The 19,369-nt window shown below is 40.1% G+C and overlaps 1 protein-coding gene across 1 annotated transcript in view; it reads left to right on the top strand.

The window, feature by feature from the left end:
- The first annotated feature begins 2,240 nt into the window (after positions 1 to 2,240).
- The window catches only part of spred1 (sprouty related EVH1 domain containing 1), a 36,536-nt gene continuing 19,407 nt past the window's right edge, over positions 2,241 to 19,369 (top strand). The window contains exons 1-2 of the mRNA XM_040042890.1: positions 2,241 to 3,285; positions 18,158 to 18,416. Coding sequence (XP_039898824.1) covers positions 3,254 to 3,285; positions 18,158 to 18,416 — 291 coding nt within the window. The 5' untranslated portion in view covers positions 2,241 to 3,253. The remainder of the gene's footprint in view (positions 3,286 to 18,157; positions 18,417 to 19,369) is intronic.

The raw sequence follows: 19,369 nt of genomic DNA on the forward strand, positions 1-19,369 counted from the left end.
AGTGTATAGGGGTATACTCTGATCAGGCGGTATTTCAGGGTATAAATAGATAATGACCCAAAACATGCCGCAAAAGCAGTCTTTCCAGGCAAAGAAATGTGATATTCCTTAGTGGCCAAGTCAGTCACCTGATCTCAGCCCAGTAGGGCATAATTTTAGTTACTGAAGACAAAACTGAAGGTGGCTGCAGTAAAAGCCTGGCAGAACATCTCAAGGGAAGAAACAGGATTTGATGTCCGTGGGTTCTTCAGTCTATTTCTACAGGATTTCAATTCAAGTATTAAAAACAATCCTTGTATCCTAGGTTATCTTTACTTTTTCCCACAGTTCAGTGACATACCTGGATTAGATTAACGGGTGAGTCTAAATTAGACATAGTTAACTATTCATGAATAGTTAACTGTCTCTCTGGTGTTAGCCTTGTCAAATACTACACGCCCCCAAATTAGATAAGCAGAAGAAAGATGAATGGATGGATATTAAAATTTTTGTCAGCAAGTCCAATGACTTTTAAACCAATCTGCTAAGTGAAAAGAAATGATAGTCTATCATTACTTTAAGAAGCAAATCTCAGTCAGTCCGGAAAATTGCAAAAACTTTAAATTTGTCCCCGAAGTGCAGTCGCAAAGACCATTGCTGTGACAAAACTGACAAAAACCCGAGTGTCACCACTTCTGCTGAGGATAAATTCATCCGAGTCACCAGCTTCAGAAATCGCCAGTTAAAAGCACCTCAGATTAGAGCCCAGATAAATGCCACATAGAGTTCCAGTAGCAGACACATCTCTACATCAACTGTTCAGAGGAGACTGCACAAATCAGGCCTTAATGGTCAAATAGCTGCTAAAAAAACACTACTAAGGAAAAGCAACAAGCAGAGGAGATTTGTTTGGGCCAAGAAACACAAGAAATGGACATTAGACCAGTGGAAATCTGTCTTTGGGGTGATAAGTCCAAATTTGAGATTTTGGATGGTTCCCACAGTGAAGCATGGAGGAGGAGATGTGATCGGGATTAATTCAAAACTGAAGGCATACTGAACCAGCACAACTACCACAACATCCTACAATGGGATGGACCGCAGAGTGAACGCAAAAGGGCCAAAAAGTACTCAGAATCTCTGGGAACTCCTTCAAGACTGTCGGAAAACCATTTCAGGTGACGACCTCATGAAGCTCATCAAAAGAATGCCAAGATGGTCAAAAGCAGTAATCAAAGCAAATGGTGGCTATTTTGACCAATCTAAAATCTAAAACAAAATTTGAGTTATTTCAAATTTTTTGGTTTACTACATAATTCCATACGTGTTCATTCATAGCCTGGGTGTCTTCAGTGAGAATCTACAATGTAAATAGTCATGAAAATAAAGAAAAAACATTAAATGAGAAGGTGCGTCCAAACTTTTGACTGGTAGTGTATGTACAGTGACACAGAGGGATGTTTCATATGGCCGTCAGCATAATACTGTAGCACAAGCTGTATGAAAGCCAGAGAAATACAAAGAAACTTCTCACACAACATGTTGTCACTATGACAACCAGGCAGAATCATTTAGCCTGATCTCTTGCCTTTTCCACACAGCACAGAAATCCAATAGCATTTAAGTCTTATGCAACCAGGCTGCCAATTTGCTCTGAAAGGATTTTAACACATTTGCAACTAAGATTCATACTAGCACACATGGATTTTTCTGGCAACTTCTTTGACTGTTTTATTCTGGAGGGAGCTTTAGCTGCCTGGTACAGTTTTAGAAGCTAGGTAAGGCAGTTTTAGCAGCACAACTTTGAGCCACACGCAGTTGTTTTAGTGCCATACTCTCTAGTGATCACCCAAACCCCCTTTTTGTAGCTTATAGTGTAATCCTAATGCCTTTTATTTACATTTACGGCCAATTACAGTTCTCAAAAATCCCACACCGTGCCCTACTCAGATTTTTGTTTCTACATTCCAGAGGAAAAAAATCCTCATTTTCTGAATTAGTCTTTACAGTCTTTCACTTTTCACTCTGCTATCACTGAATAATAAATAACCCTGGCCTACGCTCAGAGATAGAAATACCGTCTTGATTTGAAACACTTAAATCGTGAAGCAGGTCTGATATAATTCCACGTGCTGCAGCACTCTCGGTTGTGTATATTTGCAGCACTTCCCCGCTATTTTGCATTAGGATTTTAAAAGCGGTTCGGAAGGGAGGTAGATCACGATAATACAACTGAAAAAAGAATATACCAGAAATTGTTAATGACCAAGTCTCCGTGTCAGCTCAGGTCCTTCCTCTAGATTATTTTCTAGCCTACTTTGCGTGCTATCACACAGACGCTTCCCTCTTGTTTCAATGCGTGATTGAAGGGAAACTTCTTTTGGGAAGTGGGGGGACTACTTTAGGTCAACTTTAGAAAGAAATCTTACTAACTTATTGCATACGCTTACGGGGGAACGCGGTTTAGTATAATATACGCTACTCTTTAAGCATAAAGAGCAAAGTGTGAGCTGGGTTGGTATTTTTTCTATCACAAGTGTTATGTTTTTACTACGTCGCGGAAGGATCCTTTTTTCAAGCGAGGGTCGACATATCCGCCCATTTTTCCGATGTTTCATTCCCCCCCGAGTTGAAAATGGAGTTCGATTAAAGCAGATGTCCATCAAGTTCTCAAGGAAATTTCAAGTCTATGTATTTTTACTTTAACTGTCGGTGCTAATACTGAAAACAGTCGGACCATTTTGGGGGGCATTGGATGCCTTTACTGAAAATTACTCGGACACGTTGACGGAGCAACGCTGCACAGCGCTTTTTCAAGTGTTGTCCTGGACCTGAAGTTGGCGAATGGATGCTCGACAGCCAGCCATGAATAACCTGCCAAACGATACAACCTACAACGGTTTCTACATTTTTTGAGGATCTATGTACATTTTTGCAAGCCGGGGATTTGTGTCAGTTGAAGAGGATGGTCCAGATGGCCCATTTGTTGTGGTCGGATTTTACTTCCAGGGAGGATAAAATGAATCAACGATTGTCATTCCTCCTCGCGATTTAACGTTAGAGCCCAGCCAGCAAAAGCTAACGTCCAGCTAGCTTCACTTGCTTTTCATAGGGACGCTGAGTTAGGCATGCCCCTTGTACGCCGTTTATTTACTATCCGAAATAGGGGTTATTTCTGTATGTGAAGGAAAATGGTGATATATGTGGTATTTTATCCCGCCGTCACTGCGTCGTCGATGCTATTGCTAGGATTTGGATCCCCGTGAGGAAAAAAATGAGTGAAGATTCAACAAATCCAAACAACGAGTGAGTCCTGTTTTACACACACATTATTTTAATATTATTATTATTTTATCATTTACATCTAAACACACAGCTAATCTTCAATATGTGCTTATATGTGTAGATATTAACACACCGAGCATCGAGCTACGTTAGTTCCCGGTGACATTTCTAACCGAGCAACGTTGCCATTTCATCGTCTTGGTTTACTAATATCAACAATAAGAAACACGTTGTACTTTCCCCCCGTGTTTGTTTGTTTATCAAGCTAATAGAAAGGATTGCCTTGTGAGATTAAGCAGAACCGTGCCGGGGAAACAGTGGCATCGATCCGTAGTAAAATATTAATCTCGTTGCTACTTTTTTGCAGGTTTATGATACTGCTAACCAGTATATGCTGTGAGAATTCAAATTAAAGCCACAACATTTGAGGTGTACCAATCTTCGCTCATTTACGAGGCACTTGCTTGGTGTATTATTATTTATGTTCGGGAAATGTATTCATTCACGAAGGATCGTTCGGAGCAGACGCATAGATGGCAGTAATCTAAATATAATTTTATGTGAGTGCTTTCTCAGTACATCACGATCCGAGTCCTCTGCATTGACAGCCCAGATCTGTGTCTAACTGCTGTCCGCCATGATTTCGGAACATAATCATCGATTAAAATATTGCGGATTGTGTTTGTCTTTAAGTCTAGCCTTTCTTTAATGAAGGCTCTTCGCGGTTAATGCGGCAAAGTCGGCATTGAAAAGCCGAAGATGCCATTTTTTTTTCTCAATCATGCTCATTTACATATCACAATCCTCCATTCATAAAAACGCTTATAAACGGCATCGCATTCCCGTCCAGAGCCTCACAACCTACGGGCGTCGATTATAATATGTGCATGCTGTGTTTTTGTACACGTCGCGCCCATTTCAGGACGCATTTTGGTATTGTTTTAATGGGCTGATCCCTTGTGTGCGCTTGTTGACAGTCAGTGAGAAATATCTGCTTCGGGAGGTGCTGCGGTCACATGATCCCCTCCATTCATAAAGTACCTGCCTGCCCATTCACAGCACTGTACACTGTTTCGCATTGCACCGACGGTCACACAGTGATCACATATTCTGCATTCGCGGTACAATACGTCGCATATAAGCGCCTGTACTCGTTTTTCCAGTCGTTTATTTTACATGTTTTTTCTTAACCATCTCGACGTGATTTTTCTTTCACAATGCGTTTGTCACAGAGGAAGTCATATGCTCTTTTCAGCCATTTACAGTGTCATGGTTTAATGTCTGAAACACACCCATGTTTTTTGTTGTTGTGGTTGTTTTTCCCCATTCAATCTTTCTGGCCTTTGTGAGACTGATTGATTTAATGCATGGAGGTTTTGTCCTTGAACTACACTGCTGTTTTGTTTTTATGTAACATGTGTCATGGATTTATTTATCTTTCCTCATGTCAAAGCACAGGAGCTCACACATGAATTCATTCCAGGCTATATTTGCTCTAAACCTTGATTCAGCTTGAATTGTGTGAATTTGTGAAACCTCATCTCCTAAATTTGATGCGGCTCCCTTCAATAATCTCGGGAACTCATCCATGCCCCAGATCCCCAATTTTTCAGAACTACTGCCACAGGCTAAAAAATAAAAATCCTCAGTTCCACTCAGCATGATGGCAGCAGCTAAAATGGCGAAGCGATCCAAACATTGTTGCTAAGATTTCACCACCTTTCCTCTTGTATGATTCATAGTAATGGAGTGAACGGAATACTGAGCACTGTCTGAGCCATTTATTTTTGCTGAAAAGCGTCTATTTAATGAAATATTTTTCATGACACGTCTATTGACCAAAAAAAAAGAGAAAAGATTTGGTGTGCCACATATTTTATTTTTTTTTAAAAGAGTCAAGGATAATCATTCCCCCCCCCTCATAGTAATGTTCACCATATTACATTGTGAAATTGAGCCACTTTCCACTGATAAATTAAATGTTGGTCTTTGAGCCTCTTAATCCTTAATCAAACTGCCTTTTTTCTCATATGTAGAACAAGCGTAGGATCATTTACAAATGTAACTAGGGATGTATTATTTATTTTATTATTAATTTCTTTTACATTTTGCTCTCACAGCCTCGATTTTTAAACATTTAATGTGAAAGTATCCACATGGTTTGTGAACAGATAGCCCTGAGGTGGTTTAGTCTAAATGATAGGTGGTAAGCCGAGCTGGTTTACACACAGCACGCCCTTTGCTGAGAACATGTTACTTGGCCTTGGTGCAACAATGTTCACATGGCTGAAATGACAAGAACGCACTTAAAGCCTTGTGAGATTTTGGTTTGCGTCTCGTCTGGGATGTGTGCTGTGATGTAAGGCTAATGTGAATTCTGTAGACGAGGACTGTGGTCTTCCTGGGAGACGTGGGAGATTTATGCAAGCACAGTATGTGCAAGCAGTCTCTTTGTGAATGTCATGTTTATCTAAAATATTCATCTCTACCAAAGCGCCTGCCTTTTGAGGTGTACTGTGCTTATATCTCTTGTTTTCCAAATTACCGTTTTTTATTATCCTCTTCCAGTTTTTAATAAACACATGCTAATATTGCTAATATATTTTAGCTGGTCCAAGTATATAGTCTGATTCTTTTTTTACTTAAAAAGGATGAAGGACTCTCTTTTTTTTTTTTTTTTTTTTTTTTTTTTCCCCTCATCAGTGAAGGTCAGTTGCCTCAGTACCTCACCGAACATGTCTAGGGTATAGGCTCATTGTTTTAGATTCCTGTAGTGCTGTGGTATTGTCTGTTGTCAGTGTGATCTTTTAGTGATTCCTCTCCCTGTGTCCTCTTCCTATCTGTGTGATTGATTTGACAGCTCAGCGTTTTATCTGCCATTGTTGTGATCTTATCACCTGTGGGCTGGTTTGCACTCCCATTCCTGTTGCGGAGCCTTCCAAACACATTCCTCCCAAACAACCCCCATCATGTCCTGAAACGACAAAGGGAGACAGCTACTTCAGCTGTTAGGGCTAGTGCTTTATGGCCTGGGTAATTGCCTATATCCTGTGGCCCTCATGTTAAGCTAAACAATTTCCTGGACCTTTTTATAGATAGTATTATTTGGGGTTACTGCCAGTTGTTAGTTCTGACCTCCACCACCTACTCCTCCAAAACCTTTGTATTACTAGTCTAAGCTTGCAGACACACCTTACCTTTAACAAAGTCTGCTGAGCTAACCACGTCTTTGGTTTTGCTTCTGTATTCTTTTGAGGAAGTGATGGTTGTGGCTGCAGTAGTTAAGAGGCTAATGAAATGGTGTTATTTGACAAATATGTATATATAGATATGTAAGGGCACTTATAAAAGTATTGTACTTGACTGGTTAATGGTTGCATTCTCATATTTCATTAGATGCATGGCAGATTCAGGACGTACATATATGTCTTATATGTTAGGATATAATGGGAAGTTTACAATGTCTTTCTACAGACTTTGACACAGTGTCCACCTAATAAAATGTTTTGTAATCCTAAAACTTATCTTGTGTAGAGAGTATCAATGTCTGAACGTCTGCCTATTTTATTAGAACCTGCTGCTTTGTCTCAATAATGACAATGAACCTTTGTACAGTCAGTGGGCTTTGGCTGTAACCGAGACATGTTAACATACGAACAGGCCTTGTATAGTGTTGGGCTGTTCCATTCCCATGGCCAGATTTGGTCCTGGATTCTGTGTATTTAAAACCCAAGCCACTTCCCTCTTTAAGTTTTTCATTTCCTCTTGAAGTATTTTAGGAGCACACATAAACTGCCATAAATGTCAGCAGTGTATTTGGAGGATATTTCAAACCAATTTACAGATTTTTAAGAGAAAGACCTGATGTGAATGTATGCTATGTGTAGATATATACATATACTGTTAAGCCACCAGAAGAGTGTGTGTGTGTGTGTGTGTGTGTGTGTGTCCCCATCACAGCATCCACATAGCAGTGATTATCTTTATTTCTTTGTCAGGATGGTCCTCTGATGTTCACAGACCATATCCTAATGCCTCTAAGAAGTGCTTTTAGCACCAAGTGTCTGAATTGTGGATATTGTTTTTAGTTTGGTTATGCTGCATGCGGGAGCATGAAGGCTGAGCCTTGTAGTGAGCTCTCTGCTGCAGCTGGGCTAAGATGGTTCTTTCCTGTGAGGCCACAGACATAAAAGGGCACAGATGTAAATCCTAAACCTTGTGTCTTTGAGTTTGCAAACGCTTTGAAAACAGGAAGGGGTTTCTGTGTGTGCGCGTCTGTGTAGACACACTGCAGTGTTTACGGTATTTCTCTGGAAACATTTGGCGTGTATATGGGTTTCTGGGAAAGATCGAGCCAGATCCTAGATGAGGGAATTTATGTGCACATAACGTGTTATCAAATAAATTGCTTAATGATTCACATTTTTAAATAGGATTAAAATTAGAGGCCTGTAAGGATATGTATTTTTATCTGCTCAGGAAAGTTTTGATCACATTTTGTGCTGTCTAGGGGCTATATTTAGAATTTGGAACAGACTTTTATTGAGAGGAAGAGGTTCATGTAAGAGCTGCTTGAAAAATGCACGATTCATAATGATGATAATGTTATAGTACTCCTAACAACTGGGCGTGCTGCGATGATGTACAACATGTCATTGCAGTTTCTCTTAACCTTCATGGGCCATCATCTTGGTTTGGTGGTTTGACCTTCCCAAGTTCCTCCTGAGATATATCAATAGTTTCTCCCACAGCTAGATGGCTGCCTTGTCTCCTTAGCTTCCTGTTTCCCCATTAGTTTCAAAGTAGCTATGACGAGTAGATGGTTGGTCTTTGGGGACTACTCTTACATCAAAGCAGCCCAGAGACGCTGCAGCAGTCGAAATTTGTGGTTCCTCTTTTTCCTCTTTTTGTTGTAAAGGCAGGCACGAGGTTTTAATTTTCCAAATGCTTGTGGTTCAAATTAAGATCATCTCAATATGTGGCTTTGATTGATGTTTGAGAATAGTTTTTTTTGGCATTTGATACACATACGGGAATCTTTTGATTTATAGTGCCACAGTGCAGCGGCACCTACAACATTGCTGTTGGGGTTGCGGGCCCAATCCAGTAATGGAGGGGTTGGTTTGAAAATCAGTGTTAGAAATGCCGTCTGAGTGAGTAGATCTGACATTCGTGCACTGGTTTGGTCTATCTTTGATTTAGACTCCATGGTAATCCGTGCCACTAACTGCTGTATGTGACGGATAACAACAGACATGACAATGAGCGGTTAATTTGTCGTATGCATTAGGTTTTTTTTTTTTTTGTTTTTTTTTGTATAAAAGAATGGTGAGACATTTTGAAGTCGAGATTCACTGTGTGGTGCAGCAGCAGAGTAAGCCTGTTGGGTTTTTTTTTTTTTTTTTTTTTTTTTTCTATATTTTCTTTCTTTCTTTTTTTTTTTTTTTCCCTGAGTCAGTTGGTAGCTAAGCTGAATGTTCTTGTGAGCGAGATGACTCACCAGCAGCCTGAGGTGTTGAGAGGAGATGGGGCAAATTTCTCTTTCTATAGCAAGTGTATTGGTTTTCACTGCAGTTAATGTAAGCAGGCTTGTGATGCTGGTGTTTCTCTAGGCATTGTCCTATTGTTACTTCTGTTAATGAGTAACAAGATGGTCTGTTTAAAAGTGTTTTGCTCTGACCTTATGTCATAATTTGCACTGCATCCATGTTTGGCCATGTTGGTGTTTGTTTTGGGGTAAGTCTGTGCCCTTGAGTTTGCCTCTGGTTATTTGGGAGATTTGAACCATCACTAATTGGCTAGCTAGTTTGCACCATTCAGATTAGATGCACTGTTGGAATCAATGGCTGAGTCCCAGATTGCATGTTATTTATTTCTTCAATGAGGCATGATCCTAGTGAAAGAATGTGTGCCATTAGTTTGTCTTTTCAGCCTTGGAATAACATACTCTTTTGTTTTATTGCATGTGCGAACCTCTCATTCATGAAATGGTGAAGGAGATGTGTAAAATGTAGATTTTCATCAACTTTTAACACACTTTTGTGTCTTCAGTGAACCAAGAGATCCATGAAACATGAGAGATTCCCATCCTTTATTTTTTTTATTTTTTATTTTTCCTTTAATGCATGTATCAGAAAAGCTCTCTAAAAAAGCCACTCAGATTTGCAGCCCCCTCTCACATTAAAAGGAGATAAGCGCAAACCCCTGTCTGGTGAACAGATTCGTCTGAGTAGCACAGACCTACCCTTATAAATTCTGAATGACTATCTGCAGTTGGCCATTGTTATATCCTTGCTAGAGTCGCTTCTGCAAACTCCCAACTCTGAAATGTCTCATTTGCGAGCAAAGCAGACCAAGTGCCTGTTGTTAAAGCACATAAAAGAACCTTTAAATTGGCACATTACAAAGGTCATAAAGCGAATGTCACTCACTCATTTTGAATGTAAGGCCAAAAACTGGCCAGAATGTCTTTGAAATGCTAAAGAGCATAAATTGAGGAAGACCCAGTTTCCAATGACTAAACAAGGACTAGGTGTGGTCTTAACTATGCTAGGTTTCTGTTCCATCTTTGTACCTCTCATATATTCTCAGTCCTCACATTTACTTTGTTTTAGTAAAGCTGAATTCTAATAAAGTTGTTACCATGTAAATATTTTTGTATTCCTGTTGTCAGACAGCAGAACGACAATGGCATGACAACAGAAACATAGCCCTTCAAGCCATTCGAGTTGCTTCTTGGCACGGCTCTAATTATTATTTCTATAACCATGTTGTTGTCTGACAGACAGAATCACAATACACACTGCTTCGGTTTTATAACTGACATTGCAAATTCCTGTTATAATTACATGATTACACTTAGAGATGTTTGAAAAGAAGAAGATATCTTGTTCGTGTTTGTCGACTGCCCTGCCTTCACCTAAGGCTACGTCCACATTAGCCCGGATAGATTTGAAAACTGCGTTTTCGTCTGAAAACGCGCCGCGTCCACACTAGCGTTTTCAGTCGTTTTCACAGAGTTGTGCGTCCACTTTGAAACGGCCGAAAATGCTAATGTTCCAGTCCTGCGCATGCGCAAATGTGAGTGAGAATTAAAGAATTGGAAGAAAAGCTACGTGGAGCATGTACAAACTCATATTAATCTTTTTTAGGGCTGTCAAAATTGAGAGCGATCAAAACAACTGCTGTATAATGCACTCCGCTATCTTTGTTTAATTGGTCACGTGACTGCATCACATGACTAAAATGCGTCATCGTTTTAGAAAGTCTGCGTTTTCCAGTGTCCATACTGCGACGGGACAGCTCCGTTTTGAAATGTTTTCGAGAGCGTTTTCAAAACGCTGCGTTTTTCCTTGACAAAAACGCCGTCTCAGTGTAGACGGGAGGACAAAACTGAAAGAAAACGACGCGTTTTCAAACGAAATGGCATTAGTGTGGACGTAGCCTGAGTGTGTCGTGTTACTTCCACTGGCTGCTCTTCTTTCTCATTCAAACTCTTGCCGTGGCAGTAGGCCACCTGGTTTCAAAGATACAGGTACTGAAATGATCTTTAGTATGGCATTAGGTGGGATATACTGGCATTGCAGAATAAATGATTTGTGAGGTATTTTTAGTAGAAACTTGCAATATACACTCTGAAGACTCGCCTTAACTTGTTAAATAAAGGTAAAATATTTCCCCGTTCTTAATACTACTACACTTGGTATATTTTAGGTCAAGTACTTAAGGAAATGTCAAAATATCACAATTTTCCTGTGATAACAGCCTCTGAAGTAAAGCAAGCGACTCAAACGCCCAGAGTTCCTTTTTGCTAAATCGTCCATGTCCCACCCACTTTCCTAGCGATCACTTTCTTCTCAGAGGATAAGCTATGGAATCGGATTGGCATAAGTAGCTTGTGTTTATTTTCCCAATGGTATTTTAATGACCTCCCACCAAATAATATAAAAAGTCCTACAAGCCAAAGTGGTCTAGTGGAGCTTGACTGTGCTTGATAGCCTTCCTCCAGTTTTGATATGGAGGAGAGATGGTGAGGGGAAAAGGGGTGATTGGGGAAAAAAAAATAAAAGAGGTGGTGTCGAGGGGGCTTTTCTCCTCTTTTCTGATGCTAATGAAAGGAGGAATGGTTTTCCAGCTTTTAGCTTGCAGAGTGTGTCTCCCCTGCAGCATGCTCCGCTGCCTGGACATTGTGGGAGGACAAAACTCCAGGCCCGGGATCCAATAACGTGAAATTTCAGCAGAGAAGCGGCCATTGTGTAGAGTGAGGCAGGCCAGGGAGGGGCTGGGCTGGAGGGGGAGACGGAGTGGAAAGGGAGGGCGACTTGGAGAGCACCCAGGGCTCAGGCCACATCCTTTCTCTCTCTCCCCTCGTCTCTTGCTTTCGTCTTCATTCTTCTCCTTCCCTTCTTCTCCCCCCTCCTGTCTTTCTTTCATGATTCCCCCCCCAACCAAAAAAAAATATCCCCAATCCTCCTGCTCTCTTCTCTACCACTCCCCTTTGGGGTGGGAGGCCCAAAGCTCAGACAGCAGCAAAGCATGATGGCATGCTGCAGTCCAGCGAGCCATGGGCCAGAGGAGCAGACAAACGGCCACTTTGTCCACTTAGGAAATGGTTGTCCCAAGATCCCCCTTCTCCACCACACTGGAGCAGCCGGCCTCGAGGCCCAGGCCTGCCTGCCTGCCTGCACTGCACATGCTCCCCAGTTCTCTTCTCTTCTCTTCTCTTCTCTGTGAGCAAGTGATATCTGTAATTTTGTACACAATGTATAAAGTATGTAAATAGCCATTTATCATGAGTGACATAGTTTTAACTGTGAGACATAGCAGATGAATAAAAAGTGCAATTATCAATATTCTAGTTCTCACACACAGTAGTACATAATAGGAGGTTCTCTTTCAGCAAGTAGGAATCCAAGAGAGACATTTACTTGCTGTGGTCCAGACAGTTACAGTACTTGCTCTATTCTCTAATGGAGAGTAGGACGGCCAATCTGCCTGATTTGGTCTTTTGCATTGTCACATACAACTCAGCCTGATCGTGTCTAGAAAAGTTCAGAGGTGTATGCGGATGTGTGAAAACAGCTTTGGTTATTCCTTTATGTAGTAACAAAATACACTCACATTTACATATTCATGCACTAAAAAATAGGGCTGGACTGTATATCAACTCCTTTGCTCCTGACCGACTGATTCATTTTCAGTTGTTCAAATAGCCGACTAGTCTAAAAGTAAGAAAATAGTCAAAATTAAGCAAAATCAAAATATTTTGTGCATATTTGAAACTGTTAATTGTTTTCTTCAGTAATCAAATCATTTTTGAAATGCCACTGCAGCGCTTGTCACGCGGACAGAAGTGGCTATCAGATTGTGATCACTAACAGTGTTAACACAAGTAGCCCTCTTCCTCACAAGCTAATGTCCACATGTCTGTGTTGTATGTGGTTCTTGCTTAATCTTGGTGTTTACATTCTGTTTTACTCTGACACAGTTGTTCATCTTCTACATCTGCCAAACTCTGTTGGTTTATGTGGCTATCTTCCGTCTTATTTTCCACCTTGCTTGTGTAGGCCTTCCTGTCAAGTAGAAAGAGGTGTGCGGTTGTCTTCTCTCAAATAGTAGCAAGTGGTGCTGTAACTTTTCAAACAGTTAGCTGCTATTGTACGTTAATAAATATGAATAAGTAGTTTTGCACTATTAGTATTTCGGGTACTAGCTAGCAGGAGCAGCAACATTTCATTGTCTAGTCTACTAGTTATGCACATCCCTAGCAAACTGATTGGAGAAGATGTGGAAAAAGACTGTTTACATAGCCCCTTTTTTTTTTTTTTTTTTTTTTTTTGTAGTAATTCTTCCCCTTTAGCTAAGTCTGTGCTATAGTATTTGGATCTCTTGAGTCTGTGCAGCCCCATCCACATTCCTATCTCACTCACTCGAGAGATCTCCTTATTTTTTCCAGTTTTATTTATTTTTTTTGTGATACGTTTAGCATGCTTTTTGAAAAACCCTTGGCTAGTTTCAAAGAAGAGAGTTTCTAGTGCTGCATCTCTCTATCTACTAGGTTCTGTGAGCGACAGGAGCACATTCATTGACTTCACTGTAGCAACATGCAAGCTAACTTAAGTTGCTGTTTCATGTTTATTATGCTTATAAACATGGAAAAAGCTACCACTAAAAATAATGCAAAATGTGATACAATTACATAACTGTATTGTCATTCAGCCAAAAAAAGGGTCTTTTTGTTGTTTTTGTTTGTTTTTGTATTTCCCATCTATTGTCAAACTACAAACACAGTACACATATGTGTTTGAATTCATTTTGTGTGCAGTGTTGTTACAGTACTGAAACTACAGTTTGCGTCAAGTGGAAGCTAAGTTATAATTTTAGACCTTCTGTATGTTCTTTTCGCAAATGAGGTTTGATACAGTGAGATACTCGATTATGGCTTCCTCTTTATGTGTTGGTTGTGGGCTGTTTATTGTCACCTTGGTCTCCAGCAATCATGCTCATCACCCCCACCAGCAGTCCTCTGTTACACTCTCACCCCTCCTTCTTTTTTTCCTCTCCTGCTTCGGTCGGAAATGAAGTCAGTCATCCAGCAGAACAACTTGGAATAATTCAGAATTGGGGGCTCTTTTCTTTTGCCCCCTCCCCTGCAGGCCCAGGCCAGCTGATCTGCTTCCGCTCTCAATTGTGTGTCCAGTCGACCGTGTGCTCTCAGCAAAGGGCGTGGAGGCCAGCTTTTGTCTCCGCCATCCTACTCTGAACTTTGTACGTGTGTGCGCCTGTATATACGCATTATGTGTTGCAGCAAGTTGCAGTGACATTTGTTTTGGGGCTAGTGTTCCTCTTAAGAATGAGAGGGGTTGAAAGAAGAATGAACAGAAACTGCTGTGAAAAACTGATCTAAAACTTGTTGGCTGAGTTTTGCTTTTTTTTTTTTTTTTTTTTTCTTGGTCTCCAGGATGTAGGTGTGTCTATTTGATTATAAATGTTAAGTAAGTGCAGTAATAACAATACTTCTTGTTCAGGAGTCTCTCTTGGGTGACATGGGTGTTTTAGACCAGATGCATAAATGCATGTATGCAGTTCAGTTAACTTCCTTTCTGAGCCTTGCCCCCCTCCCTGTGAGTGTCATGGTTGCTGGCATGTGTGTGATGGTAGGTCTGAAGGGTCAGGCCCTGGTCATTGTGCCCTGGTCATGGCTGAGCGACACCACCGCCTGCCTTCTGTTCACCCCAGGGACCCCTTCCTGACTGACAGTCCCTTCTGCACCCATCACCCATATCCTTTATTGGGGGCTGTAGAGAGGTATAACAGCAGCAGCATATTCTTCTTACTGGCTGCTCAGAAGTACATTGTGTGTCTGTGTGTGTGGCATGGGTTCTCATGCACAAATTTAGTGACACTGCTGTTAAACTAAGGTTAAGCCAGAAAAGGGTGTTTGTAGCAGATTGCAAAGAGGAAATTAGTTGTGTTTGCGTTTTGTCACCCTGCATCCTCCCACGGCCAGTTACTGTCTAATAAGCCTGGGGTGGGTGTTAGGAACAGAACTGACAAGTGGTGTGTGTGAGTGTATATGCATATTTTATTCAAATATATCTAAATACACTTTTTTTTTCTTTTTTTTTCTTTTTTTTTTTTGGCTTGGTTGAATCATCAGGTGAGGGGAAAAAATCACAAATTCACAAAGTAATATTCATAAACTTGACAAAATAATATTTAAAAATATCTTTGGAAATTAGATAACTTCAGTAAAACCTAAAAATCTTCCTGACATCAAGCTTTGCACCTTGATCTTGAATTATCAGGCCCCATGTTATCTTAAAGACCTCATAATACCATATCTCCCCCAATAGAGCACTTTGTTCACCGATAGCTGGCTTGCTAGGGTATTTAAAAGTAGACTGGGAGATTCCAAGCCTTTCAGGCCTTTCTTCTGTGGAAGGAGCTCCCAGTTTGGATTCGAGAGACAGATATGTAGTTGTCTAATTTTAAGATCGGGCTTTAAAGTTTTCATTTTGATAAAGCATATAGTTAGGGCAAGATCAGGTGACCCTGTATCCTCCCTTAGTTTTTCTGCAGCAGACCTAGGCGGTGCTTCTTCATACTCGCCATTTTCACTCTCTGTGTGTTTATACACTGCTCTTCATTTAATCTTCCCTCAACCCCAACTGGTCGTAGCAGATGGCTGTCCCTTTTTGAACCTGGTTCTCCTGAAGGTTTCTTCCTGTTAAAAGGGAGTTTTCCCTTTCCACTCTCGCCAAGTGCTTGCTCATTGGGGATTTGTTTTGATTGTTAGGGTTTTCTCTGCATTATTGTAGAGCATTTACTTTACAATAAAAAGCACCTTGAGGTGACTGCTGTTGTGATTTAGTGCTATATAAATAAAATAAAATAAAATTGACGTCAGATACAGACAGACAGTGCTTAATTTAATATCACAGAAGAATTTGATGTAACTTTTCAGTTTGATGGAGAGATTGTTTGTTTGAGTAGTAATTGAAAGGTCTAAATTTGAAAAGCTAAGGATATAAAGGGCATTTGATAGATTATAACGTTAACAGGGCTAGAAATTAACACCTGCCAGATGCTGGTACATTTTCCTTTTGGCAAGTGAATATCAGGACGCCATTGACCACACTGGCTAGTAAATGTTTGTACCACAATAGCAGTTTAACTTAAAGTGCTTTGAGCCTGTTTAGGTTTAAAGCCTGTTCTGCTGCTTGTGGTCTACACCATGTGTTTGGAGTCTAACATGTGCGCACAAAGTTATTATTTTATTTATTTTTTTCATTTTTGTTTTTACCCACCAGTATTCTGCAAAGTGAACCTCATTTTTCGTCTGATTGACTTTGACTGTGACATGTTTGTCCAAACAGAGAAGTAAGAAAAATCCTTAGATTTGAAGCAGTAGTAGAAGACTCAGCTCGGCTCACACCGATGATGACGACCAACAATTATTGATTGCAGATGTCTCATCCCCTCATGCACTATGAGCTGTTGTAGAACCATAAAAGTGTAAAAGGAAGACAACTAATATTTGGCAGCTAATTCTGTTGTTTTTCTGCTAGTCAGAAATTTCTTTCTTTGGTTTTCTTTTTTATTTCTGATGGCAGACAGGCACTTATCTACACAACCAGCAGATTTAGAACACGCATGTTTTTGATCACCTCTTGAATGTATGCTCTTTATATAGCATTTATTTCTTTAAAGCCATTACCCCACTCTCAAATCACTTTCTGTATTTGTCTCTTGTTTTGAGTTTCTCTTATTTGACATACTCATCACTCTTTTGAGGAAACTTTGGTCAATTATTACATGGTGGCAGGTCAAAGCTTTCACATGAAGAAAAAGATGGCTTCAGATTTAATGCTCACTGGCTCTTAGATTAATTACTAACCAATATCCTGAACACTGAGATTTGCCAAGGGTGGGGAAGGAATGAGACCAAAGGTTGGCCTCATTGAGTTAGCCAAGAGTGAAGCCAGGATGATGCTATTCCTCTTTTAGAACAAGAGCTAAATGTTAACTGTTTTCATATTACATGTTCTTCATAGTGACATTTCTCTGCCTCTGTCAATGCTTGAGATTTGGCCGCTGATTGAAAAGACATTCTTTGCAAATGTTTCAGACTCTGATGTCATCTTTATTGGTTAACCCGGACGTTGGCCAGAGAGCAATGTGTCACAGGGAGACATCCGGCAGTTATATACTTCAGTTCTTTGACTATTTCTGGCTGCGCTCTGATCTTTCCAAGTCTTTAATATGTTACCAGCAGTTTGTGCAAAACGCTGCCCTCAACACCCCCTGACCTTTGTCATTTCCGGTGGCCCAGTGCTGTGTTATCTAATCACGGAACATCTGTCTCCAAGTGAGGGGACAGAAAAAGACATGGAATGAGAGGCGAGCAGATTTAAAGTTACATTATGTAATTGGGATAATAATCTCTTATTACTTTATTACTGATACATTGGCACAATATAGCAATTTGTTCTTGTGAGTTTTGTTTGATCTGTTTTGATTTGATCTGTTCTGATTTGAATTTCTTGTTAATTTAGAGTTTGTGACTTATTGATATTTCAAAGAAGATGATTTTTTTTTTTTTTTAGGTACTTTTCAACCATCTGCTTCATGTTAATTCTCTATAAATTATCTGAAACTTTTATAATACAGTAAATGATCAACACCATGTTTTATTTCTGCTTCATTTAAAAAAACAAAACAAAAACCCCCTAAACTTTTTATTAGTGTGTTTGCCTTCTGTTACATACACAGTGTTAATTATCTTAAAGGCTATCTCATAATAGTCATAATACACTGTGATTTAAAGGAAAGCGGATGATGTTGTTTGGAAACCAGATCATGTGCTGTCTAGTTTAAAACCACCTGTTTCAAGAGAAAGGTTGGGAATCAGCTGTGGCCAGACTTAACTTAGCCACACGGTCAGTCACCCTCTGCCTGGGGTTAAACACACACACTGGGCACTTCAGACGTAGTCTGTTGTTTTGCTGTGTACTAAAACCAAAAACGTATCTTTAATGCAAAATTTAATCTCTTATGTTCAGTTTTTTCGAGTAAGTAAATGGCAAATAAAGCAAAAGACAGACATTGGCCCAGAATTTCCTAATTGCCCCATCTCTAGTTTAAATTGTAATTTTCTCACGTTATCATTTGTGCATGTTCTCTTTGGTCAACATTTTTGTTTGTGCTGCACTTAAACTGTATTACTGGTCAAGGCTGAGGCTGTGTAGTTCTGCTTTTGTAATAAAGGTGATTTAAGCAAAGAAAAGAACCCAGGAGACAACTGAAAATATGTTAATGATTCTAGATTATGTTCACTAACACCACTGGGTTTTCCTTCTTCTTTCTCTTCCTCCTTTTTTTTTCTCCACAGTGACAGTTATGCGCGTGTGAGAGCAGTGGTCATGACTCGGGATGACTCCAGTGGTGGGTGGCTTCCCCTGGGCGGTGGAGGACTTAGCTGTGTCACCGTCTATAAGGTCACCCGGGCGGAGGACACCAACAGCACCCACAGTGGAGGCAGTGGAGGAAGCAGCAGCAACCTTAGCCCCTGTAGCCCTAGTCCCAGTCCAAGCCCTAGTCCCACCGCTGTGGAGTTCCACATCAAAGGCGAAAGGCTCAAAGACAAATTGGTAAGAGAACCTCAAGTTCATAAATGCGATTAGCGTTTTATGCTACATGGCCAGACATCCAAAGTTGTTTTTCTTTTTTTCCCTTCATCTGAATGAGATCACTGCAAACCCTGCTGTTCTGGACTCCCCTCCAATGCTTTGTCATTCATACATGTACTCACACAGGAAGTGGTTATTAGGCTTTCCTCCATGGCACAGGTATCTGAAAATAGGAGCACACTGCGTGTTTCTGTGATGAATCATCAGGAAGAACAGGAAATTATTATTTATTTATGTATTTTTTGCGCCTGTCCTGTTTGGTTCTTTAGCCATCAAAATTGTTGTCTGAAGGCCAACAAAGATACCCAACGGATTTACTTTACCAAGTGGATCATCACGGCCTTGCCGTATTGGTCCATTTGATCGACCTTTGTTGTCCTTGTTATTTATTTATTTTATTTTTAGTTGTTACAGACAGGACCCTCCACTGCTTTGTCATTCATACATGTGCTCACACAGGAAGTGGTTGTTAGGCTTTCCTCCATGGCACAGGTATCTGAAAATAGGAGCACACTGCGTGTTTCTGTGATGAATCATCAGGAAGAACAGGAAATTATTAAAGAGAATCGAATGTGAGAGATGGAAATGCACATTCACTCTGGTTTTCCATCAGTACTCAACTACTTGCCCCCCCATGTTTCTTTTTTTTTTTTTTTTTTAGAATTTCCTACTTCCTGACTGTGATGTAAAGACTGTTTAAAGCTAATCTGTCCCTTTTTAACCCATAAATACTTCTTTGTACAACACACTCTGTAGTTAGTGTGGTAAAAATAAAAGTAGAATAATTTTTGAAAGTTCTGATAAATATTTCATTTCAGATATATGCAAAAAAAAAAAAATTTTCCAATAAAATCCAATCTTCAAGCTTCTCCTAACAATTACTTTTATATTTTCCTTTGTAGCCAGAAATGCTA

The sequence above is a fragment of the Simochromis diagramma genome, unplaced genomic scaffold (genome assembly GCF_900408965.1).
Source record: "Simochromis diagramma unplaced genomic scaffold, fSimDia1.1 OVJJ01000304.1, whole genome shotgun sequence".
NCBI lineage: Eukaryota > Metazoa > Chordata > Actinopteri > Cichliformes > Cichlidae > Simochromis > Simochromis diagramma.